The sequence below is a fragment of the Anser cygnoides genome, chromosome 10, assembly GCF_040182565.1.
Source record: "Anser cygnoides isolate HZ-2024a breed goose chromosome 10, Taihu_goose_T2T_genome, whole genome shotgun sequence".
Lineage (NCBI taxonomy): Eukaryota > Metazoa > Chordata > Aves > Anseriformes > Anatidae > Anser > Anser cygnoides.
In genome coordinates this window covers 23,145,376-23,171,560 of record NC_089882.1, presented here as the reverse complement: position 1 = coordinate 23,171,560, position 26,185 = coordinate 23,145,376, and the positions used below count along the sequence as shown (strand labels likewise).

General features: G+C 42.7%; 1 protein-coding gene across 7 annotated transcripts in view; it reads left to right on the top strand.

Moving 5' to 3' along the window:
• Nucleotides 1–26,185, top strand: part of BICD2 (BICD cargo adaptor 2) — an 88,038-nt gene that overhangs the window by 44,806 nt on the left and 17,047 nt on the right. For all 7 annotated transcript variants that reach the window (XM_048061403.2, XM_013187717.3, XM_013187715.3 and 4 more), the window contains exons 2-4: nucleotides 796–1,008; nucleotides 22,524–22,676; nucleotides 24,770–25,222. In XM_048061403.2, the coding sequence (XP_047917360.2) occupies nucleotides 796–1,008; nucleotides 22,524–22,676; nucleotides 24,770–25,222 (819 nt within the window). The remainder of the gene's footprint in view (nucleotides 1–795; nucleotides 1,009–22,523; nucleotides 22,677–24,769; nucleotides 25,223–26,185) is intronic.

Sequence of the window (26,185 nt, the reverse complement as noted above, 5' to 3'; positions counted from 1 at the left end):
AAAGAAAGTCAGGTCTAAACAGATGCATGTTTTGCTGAAGAGGTTATACGTCTGACCTGCCTCTAACTCCCTTTGTTGGTGCACTGCTAGGGATAAAGTCAGCGAGAGCAGCCAGCGGAGCTGTCGGGTGAGCACATGCTGACCTACTTCAGCTAGGATGACCCAGGTTAGCTTAACCTGGTGGCAGAGCAGCTCTGTGAGCCTGCCTCACTTCTGGCTGAAGTGGGTTAGCAGGTTTGAGGGGGCAGTAATCTCCAGCAATGAGCAGCCGAGCATGCTGATAAGTATCTCTGGTGTAGCTGGATCAGGAAGAGTAGAAAAGAACAGGCTGCTGGTACTAAATCTGTTTTCAGTGATGCAGTCGCTGTAGAAGTGGGTCTGACCCAGGTATGCAAAATGCATGCACACAGAAGTTTCTGGTCATCTCATGATTGCCTTGTTGCAAGCCAGAGTCTTGCTTTAAGAGCAGACTTGAGTTAACACGTTGGTTTTCCCTCTTACAGAGGTTTTATAAACCCTTTTAGGGTTTATAAGAAGTTCTACCGAAGTAACCTATGCATCTCAAAACACTGTTTGGGTGGATGTTGCACGTTACTTTCAAGAGCCCTGCGTTAGCAACTTGATAATATTTAAGGGTCTAATCCCAGGAGGGGAGGGTGTAGAAAAAAGTTGCTTTGTTTGGTATCAGAAAAACATGTTCTGAAAACAGAAAAAAATAGTTCTAACTATTTAAAATGGAAGCTATTTATGCACAGTTCCAGGTTTACTAACAGAAGGTCTTTCTGACTGTCCTAGGCTTTTGGGCAGGCCCATACCAACCACAAGAAGGTGGCAGCAGATGGAGAGAGCAGAGAGGAGACCTTGATTCAGGAGTCGGCTACCAAGGAAGAGTACTACATGAAGAAGGTTATGGAGCTGCAGACAGAACTGAAGCAGCTCAGAAATGTCCTTGCCAACACCCAGTCTGAAAACGAACGCCTTAATTCTGTTGCACAGGAACTGAAAGAGGTAAGCAAAAGTGAACAATGCACATCACAGCAGGTATTGTGGTTATGTTTTTTTGTGCTATGTCACCACATTGAGAAATATTCTTGAGCTGCTCAATATCTGTTAATGCTGATAAATTTGGTTGTCTCCTATGTTAAATCCAGCTGAAGCTGTAATTCAGCAGTGTAGTAAATCCAACTTTCCAGTTCCATCCACTGAACCAGCCTGTCATGGCCACAGTGGTTCTGAACCAGTACAAATTCCCATTCCCTCTTCCTTGTTCGAATACCTCCTAGTTCTGCAAAAAGTACCGTATTGCATTCTAGGTCACTTGACAGAAATGTGACTGTGTGTCCAGGCCAGAGCAGTACTGCGGGTGCTGCACACTGGTGCCCTCAGTTAGAGAACTACTGGCTTAAAAAGCAGATGGATCTGTTTAGACCAAGCGCAAAGAAGTTTGGGATGTACTTTTTCTGCCCTGCTCTCCATAGAGATTTTATTGCTGCAAAATATTTGGGGCATAGCTTCTCCTTCTTATACATTGCCAATTGCTTTTTCCACCACAATTTTTATAAGGATGTGGGAGCACAATAAAACACTGAACTGCACAAAAGGAGTAACAGTAAAGTTTGCCTTGTTTTTTTTCTCATGACAGTGATGGTTTTTACTTTTTCATAGGTTGCTTAACTTACAGTCTGAACGTACCTTCCACTTTTTTTTTGCTTTAGTATTGAAACTGCCTGTTTTTGATGAGAAATAATCACTGAGGAGTTGACTAAACAATATAATTACTTATGAAATCTGTAGCTCAGATTGTTTTAAGAGCTCAAACCATTGCTTAAATGTAGACTGAGTAAAAAGACTACAAAGACTGCAAACCACAGATGGATGTGGTAAAAAAATCCCCAGTTATTACTCATGAGGTTTCTTGCACCTTCCTTTGGAGCATTATGTATTTGACTCTTCTGGCCCTGAGACAATCAACAAGCTGTCTCTGCCAGAAGAGAAGGTTATCTAAGAGCCCAGGTCTTAATCTTGGTGCATTTCACATGACCAAAACTGAAAATCACAAGTGTCTGAATTTACTTTAGGGGATTATAACAAATACGTGGATAATGTTTGGTAGTGGAATTCACAAGGAGATGAAAAGCCTTATGTTGACTCTTTCTGGCATGTGTAGGTTACTTCTGTGGAGAAGTGGGGTTCAATAGTACCTCATTTTGGGGTGCAACAGAAGTAGATTGGGGATGGGGGGGGACTGTCACAGGTGATCAAACAAGGCAGGCTAGTTCACCTTTAATTTTGTGGGTCCTGGCTGAGGGATAATTGAGCTGGAATCAATCCATGTGCTCTTGCTTAGGCAAGCAACTAGTTGTTGCAAGCACACACACAACTCTTGTCTTTATTTCCTAACTTAAAAGAGAAGCTCCCCACCCAAGAGGTAGCAGCATTATGTCGGTAACGGATTCCAAACGCTGCACAAAGCGTGCTGATCGGCAGATTTCGATCCAGCTCGCTGAGTCACTGCAGTTGGAGTTGATTTTCCTCCTAGATACCGTCATATTTCAGCTACTCAGCCATATTTGCTTGGAGCTGCATTTTCCTTTACAGAACCCTTGGATGAGCTGGTTTTAGTGTTCTTTCTTGTGCTTTGTCCTCCCACCTCACCCACTCAGCCTTGTGCACAAACATGCTTGCGTAAGGTGGAAGCTGTTCTGTCCTTTCCTCTGGCACCCTTTGAGAGCTGAGCAGCATATGAGGAGGGAAAGTAGCTGATGTCAGGTTTCTTGTGAAGATTCTCATTTTTTAAAGCTTCTGGTGTTGTTTTTTTTTTTAAAGTGTTCTTCTGAAATGGGGAAGATGCAATTAGTTGCTTGAAAATAAATTGGTGGTGGTGGTGGTCAACATTGTGTTTGATTCTAAACTTTGAAACTGAACTCAAAAAAAACCCAACGAAACAAAAAAACTGAATTCTATTTTTAAAATAAATAAATCAAAACCTGATGTGATAGATAATAACCCTTGCTGTCATGGTGGTTTCTCTGCAGGTGACTTTGGCAGCCAGTGGTTGCATATTGCTTTGTGTCATCTCAGTGTGTTCTTTCTTCTTGCCTTCCCTTTTTAGTCCGAGTTTTTTCTTCTGTTGACCGTAAATTGTGGTGTGGTGAAGAGGGGAGGAGACAGAAGAGAAATAGCATGAAAGTTTTAGTGTGAAAATGGAAACATCTGGGCCAATTGACCATGTGCATTTTGGGATTCTTCCTCTTAGGATGCCAATTAGTGTATTGCATTTTGCTTTGAATCACTTTTTAACCACCTATATCAAATGACAAAGGCACAGTCTGTGAACAGAGATACCAGGATTCTCCTGGCCCACAGAAAAATTCAAGCCAACATGACTTTCCTGAGAGACTTGGCTTTGCTGTAGTACAGTGCATCAGAAAGCAGCAGAAATTCAAATAGCTGCTGTTTCACCACTGTTGTTGAGGTAAGTGGAAACAGGAGGATGTGCACAAGCCTTCTGTGATGATTTATAGATAAATAGCAAACGAGTCTGGAAATATTCCGTGAGAGAAATCAAGAACATTGTGGCTATTGTAAGCCAGTGAGCAAGATGAGCACTGCGGCTTTCCCCAGCCCCTACAGCCATGCTTAGCCCAGGTCTCGTGATAGGAGTTTCTTGTTGACATTGGTCCAAGGAAATTCTGTGCCTCCTTTGCTCTGAAGAATGCTTCTGTAGTCCAGCAGCAGAAAGTGTTGGGCTGAAGGTGGAATATGATCTACTGTTTTATATCACAGAGACATAGTGGAAATTCCTTCCTTGGGTTTTTCTGACTGCTGATGGAAAAAAAAAACTACAGCGGCTCTTCTCCATTATGTTGTAGAGATTGTTTATAGATGGGTCGGTCCTTTATAATGTGTGTTCTGGAAGTTCTGTCTTACTGCCTGTCTGGAGACCTGACTTGCAAGATGGCTGGGGAAACAGGAAGCTTTACTTCTATTGCAGCTGTTCTGGACTTAATCCAGGCAAGAGGGGGGATGTGGAAAAAGCTTGATAATGTGTGATGTGTAATGCATCCTCTGGCTGTGAAGAGGTCTTCTGTCAAAACTAAAAGGAAGTGGTGGTGGTGGTTTAGAAGTGCTGGGGGAGGGCAGAAAAGGCAGGAAACTAACGGGGCTGAATCTCAGCTTTACTTCTAGCAGATGTTTGCTAGTAAGGGCTGGTTGGGAAAGTTTCTATCTGCTCTTTCATAGCTAACTGGAAGGATACAGAATTTCATTGGTATGGGGGCTTTTTGTGAAAAAATCTCTTTAGACCTTTGTAGTGGCACGGGGAAGGCTAAAGGAACCATGCAGCAGCTCTTCTCAAGCTGTTTCTGGCCGTAGCAGTGGTTATGGAATGAAACCAGATGTTGACCTGGATCAGCTGGAAGTGTGTTTGTATGCTGTCATTCCTTTCAGGTCTTCTCAGGACACTTGCAGAAAAGTGAGTTGTTTTTGGAAGGAGACATGACATTCGGTATGGCTGCAGTTGCTGTAGCAGACACAAGCGGTTCTGACACTTTCTGTTGAATTATCTAACTTTGCCTGTTGAGACAGGTCGGCAGGGCGATTACAGATTATGAGTTTTACTGCTGTCATTAGCTAGCTCAGCAGCTCCTGTGTCCTGGAAAAGTCACTAGAAGGAGTAATTGCTCCTGAGTAATTGCTAATTACTATGCCTTTTGATCTTCTTTCATTCCTGCTGCATTTTAGTGGCACCAAAACAGATTTCATAGGTGACTGATTTGGTTATTAAATCATGAGGTAGCTGTGCCCACATATAAAGAAGCTGAAAAATAAATGAGCAATTTTTTCCCAGGGAAGTAAAAGGTGATCTGATTATGTAAACTAAAGAAGGAGATATATTTTAATCTGTGTTTTTAAGTATTAATTGAGAATAAAAATAGCTAACAAAATGAACAATGTAAATGTACTACATAGCATGTTTTACAAAACACAATGTAGGTATGATTTTATTCTTTCAAGCTTATAAAACGGAAGCTATTTTTCTGAATTTGGTTTTAAAGACACTGATTGTCTTTCATTGTTGTGCAATATCTGTCATTTTTCCTGAATGCGCTTTACCCATCACTTTGACACGCGTTTTCTTGTTAACCTGTACAGCGCAGTTCTCTGGCTGTGCTATGCACAGGGGACCATCTCCCTCTTTTTTTCTTCCTATCGCTAGTGGCAATTCTCTCACACTTTCTTTGCTCCTTATAGGAGTTGTGGAGAGACTCCCAAAGTTCAGTCCACAGAGGGGTGATATTTTTGCATGAGTACCTATTTTCAATGATGGTGCTTCCTTCCTGGGAACAGAGCGCTGGAGCGCAGAGAAAGATAATAGACTTTGTATTATTCTTAACAATTAAAAAAAAATAGAATAGAATATTCTATAGAATAGAATAGCCTGGAGCAATTAAGGCTCCGTCCTTCACCGAGGTGTGAGACCATTAGGGCATTGCTGATGAACTTCTTGACTTTCTTCTCTACGCCCTTTGTGGTCATGTGCTGGCTCCTTATGCTACCCGTGCAGCACAGTGCAGCTTTCTCTCATTCTGGGCAGTGTGTGAAACCTGCCTGTTCTTGCTTCATTCTGTGGCTGAGCAGCATTTCCCATGGGATGCAGCTGGAGGGTGGCTTGCAGCCCCACAGCCTCCCAGACACCCTGCCAGAGGAGGCTGGTGGGCGTTTTCAGGACTGTGTAGAACACCAACAAGCAATCATGTATCCTGGTTTTATTTTCTTCTGAGGTGGGTGAGGGGTTAGCCCAACCCCCCCCCCCCCCCCCCCCCCCCCCCCCCAAAAAAAAAAAAAAGAAAAGAAACAGAATACCCAGAACTTCATAGAGATCTGTCCATTTTATTCCTCCATCCTGTTCACTTGTCTCATCTGAGGGGTCAGTCATGAGTTTGTTTTTTCAGAGTCTCAAGTGACTCTAACAACCCTCATGCTCTGGTCGGATCTTTTTGATAACTTCCTTAACTAAGTTTACAGTTTATGCAGTTCACACGTGCTCCCAAAGCAAACCTAACAAACTCACCGCCCAGCCCCGAGATCTTGCTTCTTCAGTGAAGACCTAGAGCTTGGTCTGCGGTTGTTTCCTAAAGCTCTGTCGATAGATCCAAACTCCGTGGATCCCAGACTATTTCACTGAAGAGACCACAAACAATCTGCAGCACTGTGATGAGAAGAGCTTCGCGTGGAAGCTAATCTTCAGTCACTGGAAACATCAGATGCGTTGTGTTAGATCAGGCCACTTTGATCATTGCTGCCTTCTGCTCACATAAACCTAACTGTTCGCAGCCATCTCGCCCTGTCCTTAGACACAGCGATATTACAGATGCATTCATCAGCTTTCTGTGGCCTTGCAATTAAAACGTGTGAACAGAGGTGGAAGAGACGTTGCAGGAAAACCCAGGACATAGCCTGTTCCCAGTATTTGACTGTTTTAATTGCTAGCAAATGTTTATTTTCAGGAGCCAGTGTTTTTACCACGGTAGGCCGCTGTTTGTTAGACTTGACCCTATCTGCTCTGAGCAATGCTGGCTGACAGTTCTATAAATACACGGTAATCTCATTGTTGAATTTCTCCAGGTTTCCTTAAGAACTTTCCTTAACATCATCAGTGGAGGAGGATTCTTAAAGTCACGATAACACTTTTCTTTCCCACTAGGATTTATAGCTGAAATGCTGGACAGTCTTTTGCGTTGCTTTCTGTTCTTCCCTCTTGAGCCCAGTGACAGCCCATGGAGGAAAATGGTACAAGAGAACTCCCCTGCTGCCAAGGAAGGAAAGCTTCCGTTTTCTGGGTTCCCTAAAAGCTGCATCATGAGCCATGCCTGAAGAATTCGTTGGTTTTATTATAGCAGAGAATACAGGGAAACAACATTTTACTGTGCTCTAAATTATAGACTGTGCGCTACTGCTAAGTGGCCAAAAGTGTGCCCAAGAAGTTCATTACAATGCATTACAGATTTGTTGAGGTCCTATGTAGTTTGTCTAGTCTGATACATATGTCTGTATCAGATCAACAGAGCTCTTTCTTCCCTTAAATAAATGGAGGAAGGTGGAATTGGGTTTTTAATGCAAATCATAAAAAAAAAAAAAAAAAAAAAGACAGTGTTACTGCCTTAATATTTCTGGGTACACTGGAAAGTGCTAAGAAACTAGAGGTAGTGATAATCATATAGCAAAATATTCTTATACAGCGTTTCTGTACATGCATGGTATAAAGTCAGGGAATAGCTTAGGGAAGGGAAAGTGCTGAAAGATTCATTGCCTTTTCTGATAGGAATCTTGGAAAAGAAGAGAACAAACAGCTGATATCTAGAGTTCTTTCCTTCCAAACAGAAAGGTCACTAATGGAGTAGGATATGCAGCTTTTGGAAGCAGGAGTCTGAATGGAAAAAGAGATGAGAGATGTAAATAGAGCTAAAATCAAGTCAAATGCAGAAAGCAGGGAAAAGAGACATTTTTCATGGAGAATGTGAGAACAAGGGGAAGGAAGACAATATAAATATTACCGCTGAAGTTAATAGGAGTGAGGGAGACTTAAAAGCTCGGAAAAGCGATGGGGGAACTGAGTTGCTGTTACGCGACGGAGCTCAGAGTTCAGGCAGTGTGTAAGCGTGGGCTGCAGTGAAGGAACATGTAAATATGGGCTATTCTGGAAACCTTGCCTCTAGGAGGTACAGCAGGCTGGTGACCTAATGGAGGCAGACTGAATTCAGAGGGAAACTTGTCATGGTCAGGAACCAAAGAAACAGGAGCGGGGATGACCTAGAGAAAGAAGTGAGAGGAAAAGGCAGGTTGTGGTCGGATGCTGACGAAGAGCGAGGAGGGAGCTCCTTTTGTTTAAAGAGCTACAATAAAAAGCATTGTCTCTTCGCCACAAAATTGGGTGAGCTTTCCTGGAATGTCTCTGCAGGCAGGGTGGTTTCAGGCTTCAGCCTTGTTTACTGAGTGCAGGTATAACAACTACCAGTGCAACCCGGAGGTCACCAGAGGCAGGGAGATGAGACCCACGAGAGGGAAGCACTGCGGCAGAGCAAGCAGAGGCAGGTGGGACCAGCTGTGCACTCACTTTGGTCAAAAATACAGGAAAACCAACTCAGGCATGAGCTCAGTGCTTGACATGAGCTTTTATAAAACCAGATTGCAGGGTGGTCAGCTGTGGGGAAAAGGTTGTTTTGTAAATATTAAAAAGCAGACAGTTCCCCTGCCTGGTGGGCTGCGAAGGGTGACCTTGTGAGGGTCACTGCTGTCATGCTGTGATTGTGTTGGTGCCCTTTCTGTCTGTAGGAATGGCTGCAGGGTTGGTTTGCACATCACTTATTTCCGTTCCCATATGTTTTGTGGGCAAGACTGCAGGGGGGAAGGTGCATTCACGCATTGCTTTTATTCATCCTCAAAGCATTTGGAATCTGATGCATCGACCAGCACTGAAATGTGTTGAATCTGAGATGGAGGCAGCAGTCTCGTGGCACACAGCACCCAGTGCAACACCCTGGGAATGAAGATGGTTCTCCCCCATTCCTCCTCCATCAAGGATCCTGTAACAAGGATCCCTTAACTTGTAATGGAAAAGCCTCTGAGCACTAAGGCTCCTGCAAAGCTCACTTCTTACCTGGGGCCGTCAGGTCCCTTCTGGGCCCAGACATAATGCTCCAAAGAATAAACTGGGGCAGCATATAGAAGACATTCCTTGATTTGTTGCTGGGTTTTAGAACTGTGCAAACAGAAACACATTTAAATAATGTTAAAATGTGCTGACTTACCTCTGAAGTGAATAACATAGCTGGAAATCAGCTGCTGATCATGGTCCTAATGTAAGAGCAGCTGTTTGCAAAGAGGTGATGCTCCACTTCTAAAAGCAAAAGCAGCGATGCTTCCTTGAAGGAACTTTAACCCATCAAACACAGTGGGCAGGACTGGATTTCTTGTTCTCTAATGTGCTGAGAGAATTAAAAGGGTCACAGTGTGATTTTTTTGTTTGTTTGTTTTTCCCACCGCTCTCCCTCTGAGGCTGCAGCCCTGGCAGGGCTGTGTGGGGCAGGGGGCTGCAGTGGTCACCCGGCTTTTGTTGGGTGCCGGCAGCTCAGGCGCGGTGGCAGCGGTGCAATCGCGGCACGCTGCTGCACCCTGCTTCAGCACTCTGCAGATGGCAGCTGTTTGCATCCCACCTTTTTATGTTCATTGAAGTTGATTTTCATATTGACAGCTTCCTCTTTTTTAAATAATTGAGAATTGAGTATTTTTACAAACGGGAGCTGTGCGTATCATTTGTATACATTTGAAACAATAAAAAAAAATCCAAAGAAGAGGAATTGTGGTGGAAATCCAGTTGGTGTGCTTTGCACGTATTCGAGGAGGCATCTGCTCGTGATTCCTCTATTGTTGTTGTGCAATGATATATTCAGAGGAAAGATGTTAACAACAGCGTTTCTCTGGCAGTAATGGCTGCTGCCTAGAGACTTGGTGTCCAAAAATGAATTGATGCTGAAATTGGGGAGTTGGAAGTCACCCTCTGAACACTACATTTTCAGATTTCAGGTTTTAAAGAAACATTAACCTAGACTCTTGTTCTTCTAACACTATAAAACCCTGTAGATACGCTTTTTAAAGTTTCACTTAGCAGTTAAGATTCCAGGGTAGTCTATTGTTTGGGAATTAACCTGGTAGCAGGCTTGCTGGGGGATCTTTTCATTGTTCTGTTTTAATTAAATTGCTACGTGCCCATCAGTGCTGCAGGAATAGCAGGCTGTGCCCTGCTCGTTAGCTGTGGCTGCTCCTGACCTTCCTTACGACCTTGGGTCTGCCCTGGGCTTCTGACCAGAATCAGCAGTGGAGGGAGAAAGTCTCTTGTACACAGCTGTAATCTTTTAACAGATCTGAAATCAATATGCACAATTGCAGGAGTAGCTGGAAACGCTCCAGTCAGTGAAACAATGGCTTGAAGTTGCTTTACAAACCGTTAATTAAAGAGGTTGGTTCTTTTTTTTTTTTTTTCCATGTGAGTGAAAACTTCCGCTGGGGGTTGTTGGTGGTGTGATTTCAGGATGCAGAACTAGGGAGATGGCTTTGTTTCGCCTGTACTTGGCACTGCCTCTGTTACTGTAGGTGGCCCTTGGCAATGTTTCTAAGCAAGGCTTGTTTGGGTCACATTGGCTCTTTTTGAAAATAGGAAAGAGCGTTTATTACACTTAGCCTCAAAGCAGTACTGTAGTATGTATGCTTGGGGGAAAAAAATCCTTGGTTTCATCTAGGGGTTTTGCAGCTGATAGACTGACTCAGGGCTCTATCCTGAGAGTTATTTTCAAGTCACATACGGTTGGTTGTAATAACATCACTCGTGACAAAACATTCAGGCAGAAGGACAAAGAGCCAACCAGGGTCTGTGTCTACAGTACTAGAAATAACACTGCTGTGATGCTGCTGTTCCAGAAAATGTATCAAATCCTGTTCATGGTTTTTTTTGTTTTTTCTTACCCTGTGTTTTGGTTTTCAACATTAGTTTTGATGTACTTAGTCTTGATACTCCTCTTTCACCTTTTTAGGTGAAATAAGTTTGGGGTGGTAATATCACACCTGTCTCCCAAGCTGAAATGGGTGTGTGGAGGAGCAGATTTTTAAGTGACATTGACTAGTATTCTCTCCCTCTGTTTCATTAATGAGTGTAGCTAACTCATTAACCCCTACTCCTTTTTGATTGCCAACTAGGAGGTGTCTTCTGCTGTTTTTAAAGGCTGCGAATGAGAGAAGTCAAGAGAAGAAAGAGGGACAGGGGACGTGAGCATTGCCCTGAGGCAAAGCTACCTGCCCTGTGTGTGTCAGACCAGCATTGCTCTGAGCTGTTTCTGGTGCAGCCGGGGCTGAAGGGGAAATACTGAACAGAGGAGCCAAGTGTGGAGTAGTCTCATGCAATGAAATCCAAGCTGTTTCTGTGTGGGGTAGGTAGCTTAGGTCTGGAAGCAGGACATGTATCCTTGGTTTTCCATATCTGGGTTATCCCAGCCCTCCTTTGTTGCAGAAATTGAAAAGATGTCTGATTTCAACCTGATAAATAAGTGGTTTGGATCTGGTTTTTGAGAATAGCTCAGGAAGATCATGGTGTTACAGTTGTGTGGCCATTGTGAAGCAGCAGCTCCAGGAGCAGCATTTGCTAGGACAACTTATGGGTTACTAGCAATGCAATTGGCAGTCAGCACAGGCACAGACAACTGCTTCTAAGAATGGGGTGCCACCACATGTGCTGTCACAGTATTTTGATTTAAAATAGACGTTCTAATAAGGCAGAATGTAGGTGTTGCTCTTTTTGTGACTTAAAGTGTGTTCTGGTGGTTATTCTCACAGAGACATTTGATCTTTACAGTGTCACACCCATTTGAGTTCCTCTGCTGCTCAGACAAAAGCTCTTGTGGGAGGAAAAGCTAGTGTGAGGTCAACGAACATAGCTTTGTTCGTGGCTAAGAGGCTCTTCTCATTTGCTGCCACAAGTTTTGTCTACATGTAGACTTTTATGCAGTGTAATCTTACTGTGATTTATCAAAACAGTTCTTAGGAAAATAATCCTTTTTATAGAAAGGGCAGTATATCGCTCCTATGTGGCCATTGATTTTTTCCTTCCTTTAGGAAAATATAGGTCATTGACCATACAACATGCACAGAGCATACGATTTGAGTGCAGGTTGATAATTAGCAAGATACTGTTTTGCTGATAATGGGGGATAAAATTTCAGCATACTGTGTTGTGCTGGTCCATCCAAAGCATGACCTGAAAGGCTTAAATACATTCAGAATAATTGCCCCAGTGGTGTTTTGGGCTTTTTGAAGCCACTTGTTAGCCGTAAGGTAACAGTTGAGAGGGATGAAGGAAATCTCTGGAAAGAGCATTTAGTCATTGTTTGATGAAGGTCCAATCGCTGCGTCCCCACATCTGTTTATTTCTCTAAAATACAAGCTAGCTGTGACATGCTGTTTGAAGTTCAACTGGGAACAGGGAAGGAGACTTCATACTTTAGTCATGTGAAGTAAATGTATTAAGTCATCAGAATGTTATTAAAGTCTGCCCTGGTAAGTGGTAAACAAGACTGCTGAAAGAAAATCTGAGCTGCTTGTCCACAGTTTGTCACTTGGAAATTAAAAATGCAGGCTGTGATGCGGCGGCAATGAAGGTTATGCTCAATGTTGTCCTTGTGTTTCATCTGCTCTCATTTAATCCTTCCTTTTCGCCAGAGGTTCTGCCTTTGGTTTAATGCAAGTAATACACAGCAAGTTCATATTTAAAAAAAAAAAAAAGCACTAGACATGTTCATGCATTCTCTGCAAGTCAGTGTGTTGCATGTGGAGTTTTATTGGCAAATGTTGGTGGTATATCTAAAACCAAGCGAAAAACACAAAACCCAATAATGAAGCCCCAATACTTTGGACTGGGAATGCTGAGTGATCCCAGTTTGGCAGCATTAACCACGCTGGAGCCTGACCAAGCTTTGACCACCACAGCAAGGGTTAGGAACTCTTCCTGCAGCCAGATGAAGACCATGCCTGAAGCATGGTAGGAGTTGGCCATTAGCACATTCTGCTCAGGAAAAAGAAGGTCTAAGAAAACTTTTTTTTAACCAGAATTTACTGTATCCATCAGTGGCATAGTTCCCTAAAGCTGCTGAGTACTTGAGTATTTCTGACTGCCCTGGAGAGCAGAGGGAAGGCTGCTGATTCTGAGGCATGGGGCGTAGCCTCTATATTTCACCCAGCATCCTTGAGGCCTCCATAGGTATTGTGTGGTATTACTACATCATCCTTTATTTCATGGTGTTTTCTATAGAGAAGTATCACTTCCATAATCCACATGAGCAAAATCATATTACCTCTGCTGCTTATAAGGTGGTATTGTTAATTTAGATAAATAACTCCTTTGGAGTTTACTTAATTGAAGTTGTTTGAAGTAGTGGTGGAGCTCTAAGCTAGTGGCTTTGAGGTGATAGTATCTCAGTAGGATTATGTAACGTAAAGTAAGCACTTTCCACATGTAGGAGCTGTGGCACCTTGTGAAAATAGGTCACTAATACAGGGAGTATAAATTTAGCCCAAGCTTTTATCTCATGCTTTACGTATAAATTAGCTACGGCCAAATTAAGACAATAGGAGACCTCTAGTCTTTTTGATATCTGTATTAACTTCAACATTTTGTCAATATTCTTTTAATTGTGAATTGTTTTAAGTCTGATAGATCTGTGGTATCTAGTGCTGAAGTCCCATAGTTGTTTCTGGTGTGGTGCTGCAGCATGTTGTTGTTACTCTGCCTGATAGTGTCACTGTTGGAAACAGTTAATGAAACTGTAAAATAGGGCTTTCTTACTAGAGTAAGAATTATGAGTAAGAAAATAAATGAGCTTCCAACAGAGCTTGTAACAGAGGAGGGCAGGCTTAATTAACAGGAGAAACTTGTACTTCAGATTATTGAAAATAAGTGGTCTGTGGACATTTCTGGTGAAACAAGCTTTATGGGGTTGCAGAAGGACTCGGCAGCAGAGTCCCGCAGGTCTGAACTGCGGGCATGAAGCACAGTATGGAGCAGGCCTCGGTATTGTTGAAGTACGAGTGTTTTGGTTAGTGATTATCACTGATTAACAGAGGATGATAAAATCAAAAAGCAGAAACAACAAGACCTCGATCAGGCAGTGCAGGTGGAGCACACTTGCCTGTTTCCTGGGGGCCCTTCTGGCACCTGTTCAGGGCCAGGGCTGGGTGGGTTTGCCGGGGGAACTGCTGCAGTAGGCTCAGGAGGCAGGCTGTGTTTGCACCTACCCAAAGTCTCTGTTCTCGACTGGCTGTTGGAAATATTCCAACAGCATAGTTGCTTTGGAGAAGAGTCATCTCTTACTGAAACTAGAACTGAAGGCCAATTTCTAGGTAGGGAAACTTGTCTGTTTTGAGTTTGAGGAATTACTGCATTGGCTCACTTGTGCATGACTGGTAAGAGAGTTGCTTAACCAGGTTGGTTTATTGACTCTCTTAATCTGGTGTGTTAGAGGAGTACAGTTTTTATGCCTTAGATGGGAAATGAAACCCGGAGAGCTTTTGGTGGTCTGAAATCAGTTTCAGCAGGTTACTGTTTCAAAGTTTGTTTTGTGGTCTCCTGTACTGTTAGGCCTTAGAGCCACCAGGGCCTTTCCACACAGAACAGTATCTTGCTCTTGGGTTTTATTCTGTTTTCTGTTAAGGAGTGCTGATATAGTGGTTGATTGTGCTTATTAGCTTTCAATAATTAGTTTTAATTAGAAATACAAAAGCAGTACATTCAATATCACAATATATGTTTTTTAAAAAATGAAATGTGATTTAGAGCTACTATGTAGGATGCAGCTTTAGTACTATGTTATTCCTCTAAATGTGGGCTGTTAGACAAAAAAAAGCAGAAGATGCAGGGTAGTTTTTCTGTGTTCCTTATGTAAGCCCAGCTGGCTTGTTCATTTTTGTTTTCCTGGAAGTGCTCCTCATCTTTCCCATCCCTTGCTAGCTTGCATCCCCAGGGAGACTGCTGCAGTGCTGCCCCAGAGCTGTGCCAGGGCTTGAGCTCAGACATGGCCGAGCTGTGTCTGTGTTCAGCTGTCCCTGTGCCCTCCCAGACTTTGGGGAATGATGGACAAGCCACTGAACACAGCGGGCAGTTGTCTCAGTTACCGGACTCCTTTCTTCCTTCCCCTTTCAGCATGAGGAAGGCTAGCTGAAGCTGCCTCAAGCTTGTGTGTGAGCATCTGAAAATACGAGCCCAAGCATGCAGAAGAACCCTTTCAAGCCTGTTAGCCACAAGCAGGCCACAGGCCAATGAGTGTGGCTGCCGCTCAGCCTTGCCCGCTCTGGGGGCTGCTGGCAGTGGGGCTGCTGCCCCGGCGGTACCGGGCTGTGCCTTTGCACACTGTTGGTTCCCCTGTCCCTCAGCTTTCCTTTAGGAGCTCTGTAACTTGTGGGGGAGAGTCATAGTCCCAGCTGATGAGTAAAGGCCAAGGCTTCTGGTTATGTCAACAAACTGAAGTGACAGACTGCACCGTGGCTGTGAGGGTTACCTGGACTCGTGTCCCTAGGCCTGCTCCTGTAGGAAATCCTAACCTTTTGGGTGGTTTGGATGTCAGGGGTTTGCTAATACTCACATAAGATGGCAGCCTGGCCCCAGCTGCAGTGAGTAATGTTCCCCTTGACTTGAATGCTGGCAGTGACCAGTAGACAGCTGTGGGCCCTGCTCTGAATATTTGCGCTTTCCAGCTCTCCCAAGCTGTCTTTTGAAGTAACAGGGGTTATGCTAGTTATGGCTGCTCTGATTCAGCTTAAATACAGTAATTGTATGGAGGCTAAAGCGCTCTTTCTCTGTGGACCCTGAGAACACCCCCTCATCACAGGAAGAAGGGAAGGTGACAACCGCTGGTGACTGAAGAAATTGCGACACCGATTGCTTGGCGCTGCCTTGGTCAGCAGTGATGCTTCTTAGAGCTGGGCTCGGCTCCACTAATCCTTCTGGAGGGAAAAGACAGCTACCTAAAGTCTACTGGCAGGCCTTGGAAGGGTTAAACGTGTTCTTTGTGGCAGCGAAGGATATGGAAAGCTGCCCAGCATTTAGATTTGAGATTGGAAAAGCAGCTGCAGTTTGACTGCTCTTAGCAAGCAATTCAGAGCAGGAAGGGGGAGACTGTAATAGCAACGTTACTCAGGGCCACTCGTAACACTGTCATTAATTTGGGTCAGCCTTTCTGTCCCGGCCCCCAGGCCGGGCTGGGGCCCACCAGCCGCAGATGTTGACGCTGCAGATGTTGACGCTCCCCGCTACCCCGGCAGGGGCAGGGCTCCAGGCTGGATCGAGTGCTGGAGCGGGTCGGGAGCAAACACCACGTTAAGCAAATAAACTTGTGCATTGTAGCAAGGCCTGATGTCTAAGTAGTTATGAGGGATTCATATGGCTCCTGGAGACGCTGCAGTAACCGAGTCTCAGCTCAGGTCTCTCTAATATTGCACAGAAAAGAAATCCATGACAGTGCATTTCTTGGTGTTGCAGTAAACCCATCCTTAATGTCACAGCTTCACAAAGCTTTTTGTTCAGTGGTTTGCAACAAAATAAATCTTGAGCTGTGTGTGTTAATGCTGGGCACCACCCTACTAATCACAGCTAAAGAAAGTCTGAGACATCTATACACGGTGAAATGCTTCATCATGGAGTAAGTGGTTGGTTATGAGAGGACAAGTTTTAGAAAATAGAAAAAACAAAAAAAAACTCATCACCACAGGCATTTGTACACATCTGCTACTGAAGTTTCAGTGTAGCTGTGTGTCTTCTGTTAATGCTTCAGAGCTATTGAAAGCATTATGAACAAGGTATGACAAATGGATTGTATGTTATTTTCTCCTCTTCCTATGGAAGGATAAACGTGTTGTGAGTTAGTTCCCTGCCATCCCTGATTTTTGTTCCCTACAGGATATTTGTCACAGAGTTCAGCCTGACTGTGCTTGGGAAGACTGGGCATGTCTTGTGTGATTTAGAGCTCTTCAGAGCTTGTCTCCTAGTCCAATAAAATAAAACAGCAAAATCTACTAGGAAGGAGAAATCAGATTCACTCACCAAAGTGGCTCCCAATGCATAAAATATAAAACAGACATCTGGCCCAAGTGTAGTAAAACCTCAAAAGAGGTGAGGTTTTGTTGTGTTTTTTTTTTTTTTTTGGTAAGCTCTCTTAGTATTAGTTGCAGAACGACCCAAAAAAGCAACACAGGTGTTCCCAGCACTGTGTTTGGGAGGCTCATGTCATGCCACTGAGCTGTGTGGCTGGCAGAGCAGCCTCAGTGGCATCTGATTGCGGTTCACATTCCTGCAAGACCACTGCTGACTTAGAGTTTCTCGGGTACTTTTGACTGCAGATACCACTGCAGATTATTTTTCACTGTTCACAGAGTAAAATAATATTTCAGAGAGGCACCTGGGAAGTGAGCCTTTGAGTGGGATATGAGTCATCTCTCTTGGTTTTTTTTTCTCAGTAATTTTTTCGTTATGAAAGGGGATTAAAGCTTGACTTAACTTCTGAAAACACACAAAATGCTATTTGTTCTGCTTCTGAGTGACCACAACACTCCACCTTCCTCTTTCCTTCCCTATTTGTATCAACCTCTGTCTGCAGTCACACCAAAGCTTAGGAAGTCCAGCAGCTTTTCAGCAGATAGATGGTGTCTTGGCATGACTTGGAATAAAAGAGTGGAAAAGTCTAAACTACAAGTTTAACGTAATATCTATTTTTCTCCAGTGGGCTTGTGAGAACAAGTCACCAAAACCATTTTCTATACATTCTTGAAAATATATAGTCCTAATGGTGCAAACAGTGACTTTCTCTACTGGCTGTGGTCTATCTTTTGCAATATTTCTTTTGAACATGTCTGTGTCATAAAACACTTTTGAGAGCATCTTAATTTTTCTGGCAGTGTTTGGAGAAGAGGACAAGGGTTCTGGATACAATTACAAAAAAAAGGAGCATTTGTATCCAGACGATTGTCTGTTTCTCTTTCTCTTGTGTAGTGCCCAGGAGGGATGTCTGTGGCTTATAAATTGAATAAAAGTATAACTGCTATCATAAGTATGTACCAGTAAGTGGATGACTATAGCACGTCAGTGAGAATAGTCTGAATGGTTGAACAAATGTCCTGAGGAACAAAAGTTTGGGGCTGTAGTTATGTTTTGTGTGTATGTTTTATGAAATATATTTTCCTGCATGTAGAACAAGAACATGAAAAATGGGCAAGGAAATAATGATAAAGCTCTGAAGGAAAATACTTAAACTTATCTTTGTCTTCTGTCAAAAGGCTTTAAAAAAAATGGGGTGGGGGCACATAGAATGTGAAGAAACCATATATGCTGCCCTTATGCGAATATACGCATAGAAGTGGCATGTACACTAACCTGCATGGCTACATGTGGTTAGCAGTGGGCCTGTGAATCAGTGAGGAATGCCTGCAGCACCTCATGTTACCGTCCTCCGGAGCTCCAGGTAGCTGAGCGCTGGGCCCATAGGCGAGAGGCAGCGTGAGGGGGTCATGCCCACAACCATCTCCCGGCTTTTGCTGCACGTGAGATGCTGCTGTGGGCTGCGCCTGCTTCTCAGGATCTTCCATTTCCCTGCTTTCAATGTGTGGGGAGAGTGTGTATGTTATGGTATAGTCGAAATTTTGAACAGGGATTGTGTGGGAAATACACATGCTTCTCTTCCCAGCTTGCAGTCGCCCCAGCCGTGGTGCCTTCACACTGTTGGCATGTTCTCTTCACACCAGGGCTCACGTACCAAAAAGCTGCTTCTCCCAGCCTCTGGTCACACTGTGGTTCAGATCTTGAGTTCTTAATTTCACCATTGGTACTTGAGGTGTATTGAGGTTGGCTCTTGTGGGATGACAGCTGTGAGTATGAAAGCGATGTTCAGAAGGGCACTTATTGAAATGCCTCCTTCAAAAAGCTGCCGACAAAGAAGGCGCTGAGTTACATAAATGGCTGGGGATTATTATTCCCAATTTTCATGATTATATTTAATAAAATCGCTAAGAGATTGTTTTATTTTCTTCTTCCAATAACAACAGAATATATGCTAGTTGCTAGCTATTCTGACTACACTGCGTTTCTTCCAGAGGGGTTGCATCCTTTTTTGTGAACCCTTCCACGAAGAACTCAAGGGAATGATCATATCTAGAAATAGTTATTGCACAAAGCCTTGAATCTAATCCTAGAATTAGTAATAAGTTTGGGCAAACTAAGCTTTGACTCTTGATAATAATGACAGGTAAATTTAGGTGTGAGCATGTTTATTACAGCAAGGAACTTGGGCTCATCCACAGCCTCAGGAGCTCATGGAGTTAAGTGCAACTCAGCATCGGGCTAGTGATGGTAGAACATCACCTGCAAGACCAGCCTCTGGCTGCTGCTGGAGGCTGAATGATGCCCAGAGCCGTGCAATAACCATAACACGGGGGGAATCAGCTACCTGAGATTTTTGTGCAATAAATTTACTTCTCATGCTTAGATTATACATGTTATATCGTAGGGTGCGCTAGAAAACCAGGTGCTACGGAGCAGGCTTTGGGCAGTGTGAAGGGAAGTAGTTACATTTTGGTACGCGGACAAAGCCAATTCAAACCAGTCCTTTGTTCATGGCTGAGGAAATCCCTGTATTTCTAGCACCTGTGCTGCTAAAAGGCACCCCTTTCAGGACTCTTCTGAGGCAAAGCTGAGAGGAAAAAAATGCTTCAGACAAACTTTCTAGCAGCAGGGTCACAGTGGTCTGTGGTCTTAGGTGAAATCATTCCAGAATGTCGTATTCGTGATCTGTACTTTCCTGGACAGGATGGATGGGAGGCTTCTGTGTAGGGCGAATATTCTCTGGGTGAAGGACTCGAGGGGCTTTGTCAGGTAGGCAAATGCTTAACAGGGTGTTGTGGCCGTTGATCCTCCCCATAGTGGTAAGGATGCTTTGAAAATGCCCTGTGATTTCCTTAGGGTGGAGATACGACTTTCCATATAGCTGAGAGCCCAGCCAAGCATGTCCTTGTCTTCCAGCTCCCTCTTCTCTCCTACCCTTGGTGTTATTTGGGGCAGAGGGGGAAGGAAGAAACTTCGAAGGTGCTGAAGCATCAAGAAATACTAAAATCACAGAAAGGTTCTGGTTCGAACTCATCTGTGGGTCAGCTCACCATTTTGTGCGCTTTAGCCACGTAAAACAACTCATGAGAACATCTGAAATGTACGTGTGTCTGTCTTTAAATACATGAATACTATTTTGGGTGGGGATAATACAAAAATCTGTTTGAGAAAGGAGGCAGTGGCTTTTCTTTTCCACAAAAAAAACCCTGACATTTGGTCATTTGTATGAAATAGCATGGTGCCCATTTAGCCTTGCAGCATGTAAGCACACACATCTATCTGACAGGAAAATGCTAAGAGTTAGCTGAAGGTACCGTTTGCTATCCAGCCAATAAATCTAGGTTATATCTTCCTTCTCCGGCCAGGAAACAAAGGAGCTATTTTTAAATCTGCCCTTCCTGTGCACATTGAAATAGTGATTTTTTTTTTTTAATGCGCTAGACAGAGCATGACAATACTTTCACGTTATATAATGAGCTCTTAGTGTTACTCTGAATTAAATAGACAGGATTGGACAGAAACCCTTCTTTCTCCAAAAAAGAATGGCTTCAATGATTTTTCCAGGCACTGACCTCTGCAACGATTAGGTCATCCGTGGACAAACAGCAGCAAAGCAACCTGAATGGTGTTTGGGGGCAGAAGGGGGAGAGAAGCACCCCGCAGCTTGGTGGGAGGCTTGGTGGGAGGTCTCCTCTTGTGTTTCTGACTTGGAAATGGGGAGAATTGCAGGGAAGAGCTCCTAATTTGTATGGAGCTTGGACTGATGCAAGAGCCTTTCGTGGTCTTAGCTGTTAAACAGGTGGGATTATCTGGCTGGAGGCTCTCTCTGCTGAAGGTGAGAGGTCTCCGTGCAGTCCTCACAAAGAGGAAGTTAGGACCTGACTTTGTGTCAGCCTGCAGCCTTCAGCTACCACCCCGTGTCGTTCCCGTAGCTCTGAGTTTGTGCAAAGACGGAGCCAGTACTTGACTGGGGAAATGTGTTTTGAAGCTTCAGGAGAGTTTAAATATTCTTTAGTTTCTTGGACGAAAGTGCTATTGAAACAGCATTAACTGGATAAACAGTTACAGAGCCCCAGTTCTAAAACTGGGGTATACGTTAAAGGTTTTATTAGACTGCAGCTTTTTTACTTTGGCTAGTAGCTGAATGAATCTGCCAGGTAGCTTCCAAGTGGAGTCACAAGATGCGTCTTAGCCTAGGCTTGGCTTTGCAGTAACTTGCTCTAACCTCAAAGCCAAAACCATGTATACAGAGGGCAGGGAGAATCCCCCAAGCTCTGACACTGGGCTCAGTGTTGCTATAGTTAAGAACCAGCAGAGGAGAGTGGTGCTCGCTTGGCACATGGGGTGTAGCAACTTTTCATCTGCGTTACTGTACCACAGCGTCTCGTTTCAGTGATGAATGTTTGTTTTTGCTTCTCAGTGCACTGGGAAGCAGTGCTTTCTTCTTCACAGCTAAAAATAACAGACAAGTTTATATAGCCTAATGTCTGTCAGGGGAGGCAGCTATCTTTTACATTAAGTTCTTACAGTTGCAGGTGTTTCTGAGTTGGTGTTTAGAATGTGCCAGGTGCAAGTCCTGGCATATGCTCCCTCCAAAACCACGTCCTTTATCTCTCAGCTCTCCGTACGTGCCTGTTGATACCTGTGGTGTATTATTTCTCTGTACTCCTGCTGTACACTCACAAGAGGACTCAGACCTTATTTTATTCAATTGTAGGTATTGCAGCTGACATTTTTGTTTCTAACAATACAGAGAATACTAAGGGAATTTGAGTCTATGTACCTGAGGGTGAAGCCTTTTTGTCTATGCTGCTTCATAGATGAAAACAGAAATAAGATTGTGTCACCTAAATAGCTGAGTAGATAGGCTGCCTCTTTCACGGGCGTGTGTTTTGAGTGGAAACTGGCTGGAAAACTGTTCTGTCACTTGACAGGTAGGATTGCTAACATATTTGGATACTATTTTATGGGCAGCTCTTGCCTCTTTTTCCTCTGAAGATATTTTTGCTAATGTTTTGAAACATTTTTCGCTTTAATTAAATATTTAAAGATGTGACTCGAACGGATGGTTGAAAAAAAAAACAAACACACATAGGTAAGTACAGCGAGCCATTCACATAGCTGGGTACGTCCCAGCTCAGTGTGTTGAAGTATCCATGTGTATTCATGAATAGTCTGAAGATCACACTATGCCATCTACTGATCTTTCCTTCTCCTGTATCCCAAAACAACTATTTTTTTTTTTTTGAGGTATTGTGTAAGTCTTGGGGCTGAGGAGAGGGAACACTTGGTAATTCACCACGGTTGTTCTTTCTTTCTGCCTGGAGTCTTGGACTTCATTTCAGCTTTAGCTCAATGTCTCTCTCCCCAAAAGGATTCATTAGAACATATTTCCAAACAGTTGCACTAGGCATAAGGAAAAGGTCTGATGAAAAGCAGGAGCAAATACAGGTCCAAATAAGAGTGTCTGGAGTCGTCTGAATCTTTTTCTTTCTCTCATGAAAAGCCCCATCTCATTTAAGTGTTAGTGGAGGCAGGTATTGACTTCCAATCTGGTAAACTTTCATCTGTTGCTTATGGTCAGTGAGATAACATGTTTGAATGTTGATTTGCCTGCCTGCTCATTAACTGTCAAAAGTGGAGAGTTTGTAAGAGAAGCAAGAAAACAAAATCTAGTTATTGCGTAAGACTTCATTTTCTGTAATTTAATTTGGGGGAGGTTCTGTTTGAATAGAATCTAATTGATTAGTGCACAAAAGGAAAGATGAATTTTCAAAATGTAATTGTAGCTGACCAAATTGCCCTTACTTTGGGCTTTGTTTGTTTTTTCCAGGTCAATCAGAATGTGGAGATCCAAAGGGCCCGTCTGCGAGATGATATTAAGGAATATAAATTCCGAGAAGCCCGTTTGCTGCAAGACTACACAGAGCTGGAAGAAGAAAACATCTGTCTCCAGAAACAAGTGTCTGTCCTGAAGCAAAACCAGGCAAGTGTTTCAAAATAGTGAGCATTGCTTTCATAGCACTAGTTAATTCCTGTGTTACAGCATGGTCCTGTCTCATTCTTTGAACATCCAACCACTACTTTTGCAAATGTATACTACTATTGAGACTACAAACTCCAAAATTTTAGTACCAACAGTTGTCCCAAAAATGTTTAAATCCTTTCTGACTGCTCCTACACAGTCATGAGGCTGTATTGCTTCTACTTTGACCTCTAAGTCCTTCCATTGCCTTCTTTGTCTTTGTTGGAAGTTAATTAATACTTTGCCGCTCTGCTTTGTTACTTGGTTCAATCTGTGCAATATTTACCACCCATCCATCCTCTTTTACCATGTCTGTAACTGGGTATATTTCTGAACATATATTTATATTGCTACTTAGTGCTTGCATTACCTCTCCAGTCCTGGTCTCCATCCTCTCTTCTAGCTACTTTCATGAACTGTATCAGTAGTCAATAACTACTTTGTACTGTCAGACCTCATCTCACAAAGTCACATTTCAGTGCACAGTTCCAGCTATGTTCATAATCTTAGAAAAGAAAATTGCGTTTTTGGAACAACTCAAGAATTCCCCTCAGTTAGCATTTGTGGAGGTAATTAGATTAGATGTGGTCTTTGTACTTCATGTGTTTCCAGGTGAAACTCTTCGCCAGTGTTTATCATTTTGGCCTCACTGTGCCCAAAAGCAGGTTCCAGGTTGAACCTGTTCTCACCTGCCTGTGCCTGGTCTAATTACGCCGCTTGGGGGACTTTGACATTATGTGATAGGTGAAAAGGGGCTATTAAGCTCTACATATGCAGACTGGAAGAGGTGGTGGTCTGGTGAATTTCAGGCTATGTTGTTGGTTACTTTTGATTTTTACCATTTTTGTCTCATTTATGCTTTTAGAAGAAGCAAGTAAAAGTTCCCGGGTCTGCATTCACATTCTAAAATAACAATATTCAAGAATGCTGTCATTCTGGGTTGAGCCAAATTTAACTGCAGATGCTATCTTGTCAGTTGCTAGTAATTATTGACTACAGGTATTGTATTCTGGGACCTTTGAAAAAATGCTGCAATCTTAAATATTTGAGCTCAGTGGGCGTATTTAGAACCAAGAGCTAATTCAATGGCAATGGATTATTTCATTTTCTACCCTGTCATAATCCTACTTGATGAATTTCATTAAGCTTTAATTATCCCACTGACATAACTAGAAGAATCCATCAAGTTTTCCCAGGCTTAAGTTGCCAAACAGAATTACCATGATTGGATCCTCTTTTTCTCAGTTAAATGTGGGTCAGCACTATTGTGCGTATTGGCACCTAAAATCCCTTTAATAGCTAGCGAAAAGTAGGAATATATAATTTATCGTGTTTTCTTTTTTCAAGGTAAGGAAGGGTATTCTATAAGCTTTTTTCAATAGATTCAAAATCTTATGCTCATGTTGGTGTTCATAATTTCAGTGCAAGAGAGGTTAAAAAATAAAATGCAGTCTTAGAGGTATAAACCTAAAGCATGCCATAAAATTTTGTTTAGCTGCCTGAGTTGTAGCCCTCTCAAGATGTGCTGGAATTATGATGACAGAAATAATAGAACATCTTATTTTGAATGTATAAAAGCAGAGTTCGATTGCTAGGTGTGCCTCAACAGTTTTAAGCCCAGTTGCACATTCTAACTGCAGTGCAGCAGAGAATCGGAAGCATAGCTTTGAGGTGCTGGGTTTGAGAAATGTTGAGACTGAAATTTGTGGGAGGATTGGTCATGGAATTTGTTAATCAAACACGAGAAGAGCTTGCATAATGTGCTAGGAAAGCCTGTTTTGTGATGCCTCTATCACATGTTGCATCTGCCTGCTATCTTGATTAAGCTGGAGTAGGTCAGCTCATTCCACGCTTTGCTTAGAAATTTTATTGTATGGTCTCAGTGAAGGTAAGCAGGCAGTGGTTACGGTTAAAATGCAAAAACTAGACTTCAGAACTACCATATTCAGAACAATCATATTCAATGAAGTCAAACATTCAGAAGTAAAATTACTTGGTGTCTTGCAGGCAGACATTTTCATTAGTACTTTCTTCCCCTATTTGTGTATTTTCAGGTGGAATTTGAAGGTCTGAAACACGAAATCAAAAGGCTTGAAGAAGAAACAGAATTTCTCAACAGCCAGCTGGAAGATGCCATTCGGCTGAAGGAGATCTCTGAACGGCAGCTTGAGGAGGCCTTAGAGACGCTGAAGACAGAGAGGGAGCAGAAGAACAATCTTCGTAAAGAGCTGTCTCACTACATGAACATCAACGACTCCATGTACAACAGTCACCTGAACATCTCATTGGATGGGCTGAAGTTCAGTGATGAAGCCACAGAGCCCAATAACGATGAAATCATGAATGGATTTGAACAAAATTGCCTCAGCAAACTCAGCAATGGCAAGAATAATACATCAACGCCCAAGAAAAATGAAGGCTTCCCTCCAGCACCAAGTCTGGTTTCAGATCTTCTGAGTGAATTAAACATTTCTGAAATCCAGAAGCTGAAACAACAGCTTGTACAGGTAAATGTGTCTTCCAAATAACTGTAATTCTAAATAGCTGCTAGAGTTTTTTCAGATGGGAATTCGTCTTTTCAGCATCTCAGGTGGACACCATATAGTATGATCTAAACTTGTAAAATCTCTAATTGCTTTAGAATTAGAGACTGTTACAGACTCTACGCTGCCAGACGTTTATTTTTTATTTTTTTTTATTCAAAGAAGGTCAAGTTGATCGTGTTCTGTTCAAAGCAGTATAGGCTGTGTCCCCTTCATTGTGTCACCCATAGCAAGAAACTTAATCAACGGATTAAGTATTTTGTTCAAAAATGGATAGTTATTCCAGTCACCTTCATCAGATGGAGTTTTGTACACCCATAGCTGTTTTTTTATATTTAGTTCTAAAATTACAAGATGTTAATTGGTGTCAAGCATTTTTGTTTTACACATGCACTTTTGGGAGATTGCAGAACTTGAAACAAAGTACATATTTACGTCACCTAGAAATGTTTTAGGGTTATTTTGTCAATTTTTGATTTTTTTAGAGAGCTCTAATCAAAAAGCCTTTGTGGAAAAAATGGGTTTCTTTCAAAATGAGAACTTTCAGAGGAAAAACTTGAAAATTTTCATTATGTCCAAGGTCTTCCGTGTCCATGTGATAATTTTCACTTAATCCAATTTAGAAAATATTTTAATGAAGCTCCAAGCTTCTACAATAGACTGTTTGTCTTCTTATATTTACTTGACAATTTGCAAGATAACAGTAAATTTTAGCTTATCTTCAGCTGAATGTTTTTGTTTTTTACAAGGAGACCATGAGCTATGGAAGAAAAGCCTGAAAATGCACATTTTAGAGGGGAAATGAGAAAGATTTGGGGAGGAACACTGCTTGCAGCAGTTGTTTTTGTTTTATTTTTGTGTTTAGAATATGTGAAATAGCCTTTTCAGTAATGTACAAGTGATCAGGTTTCTGTAACCACATGCACC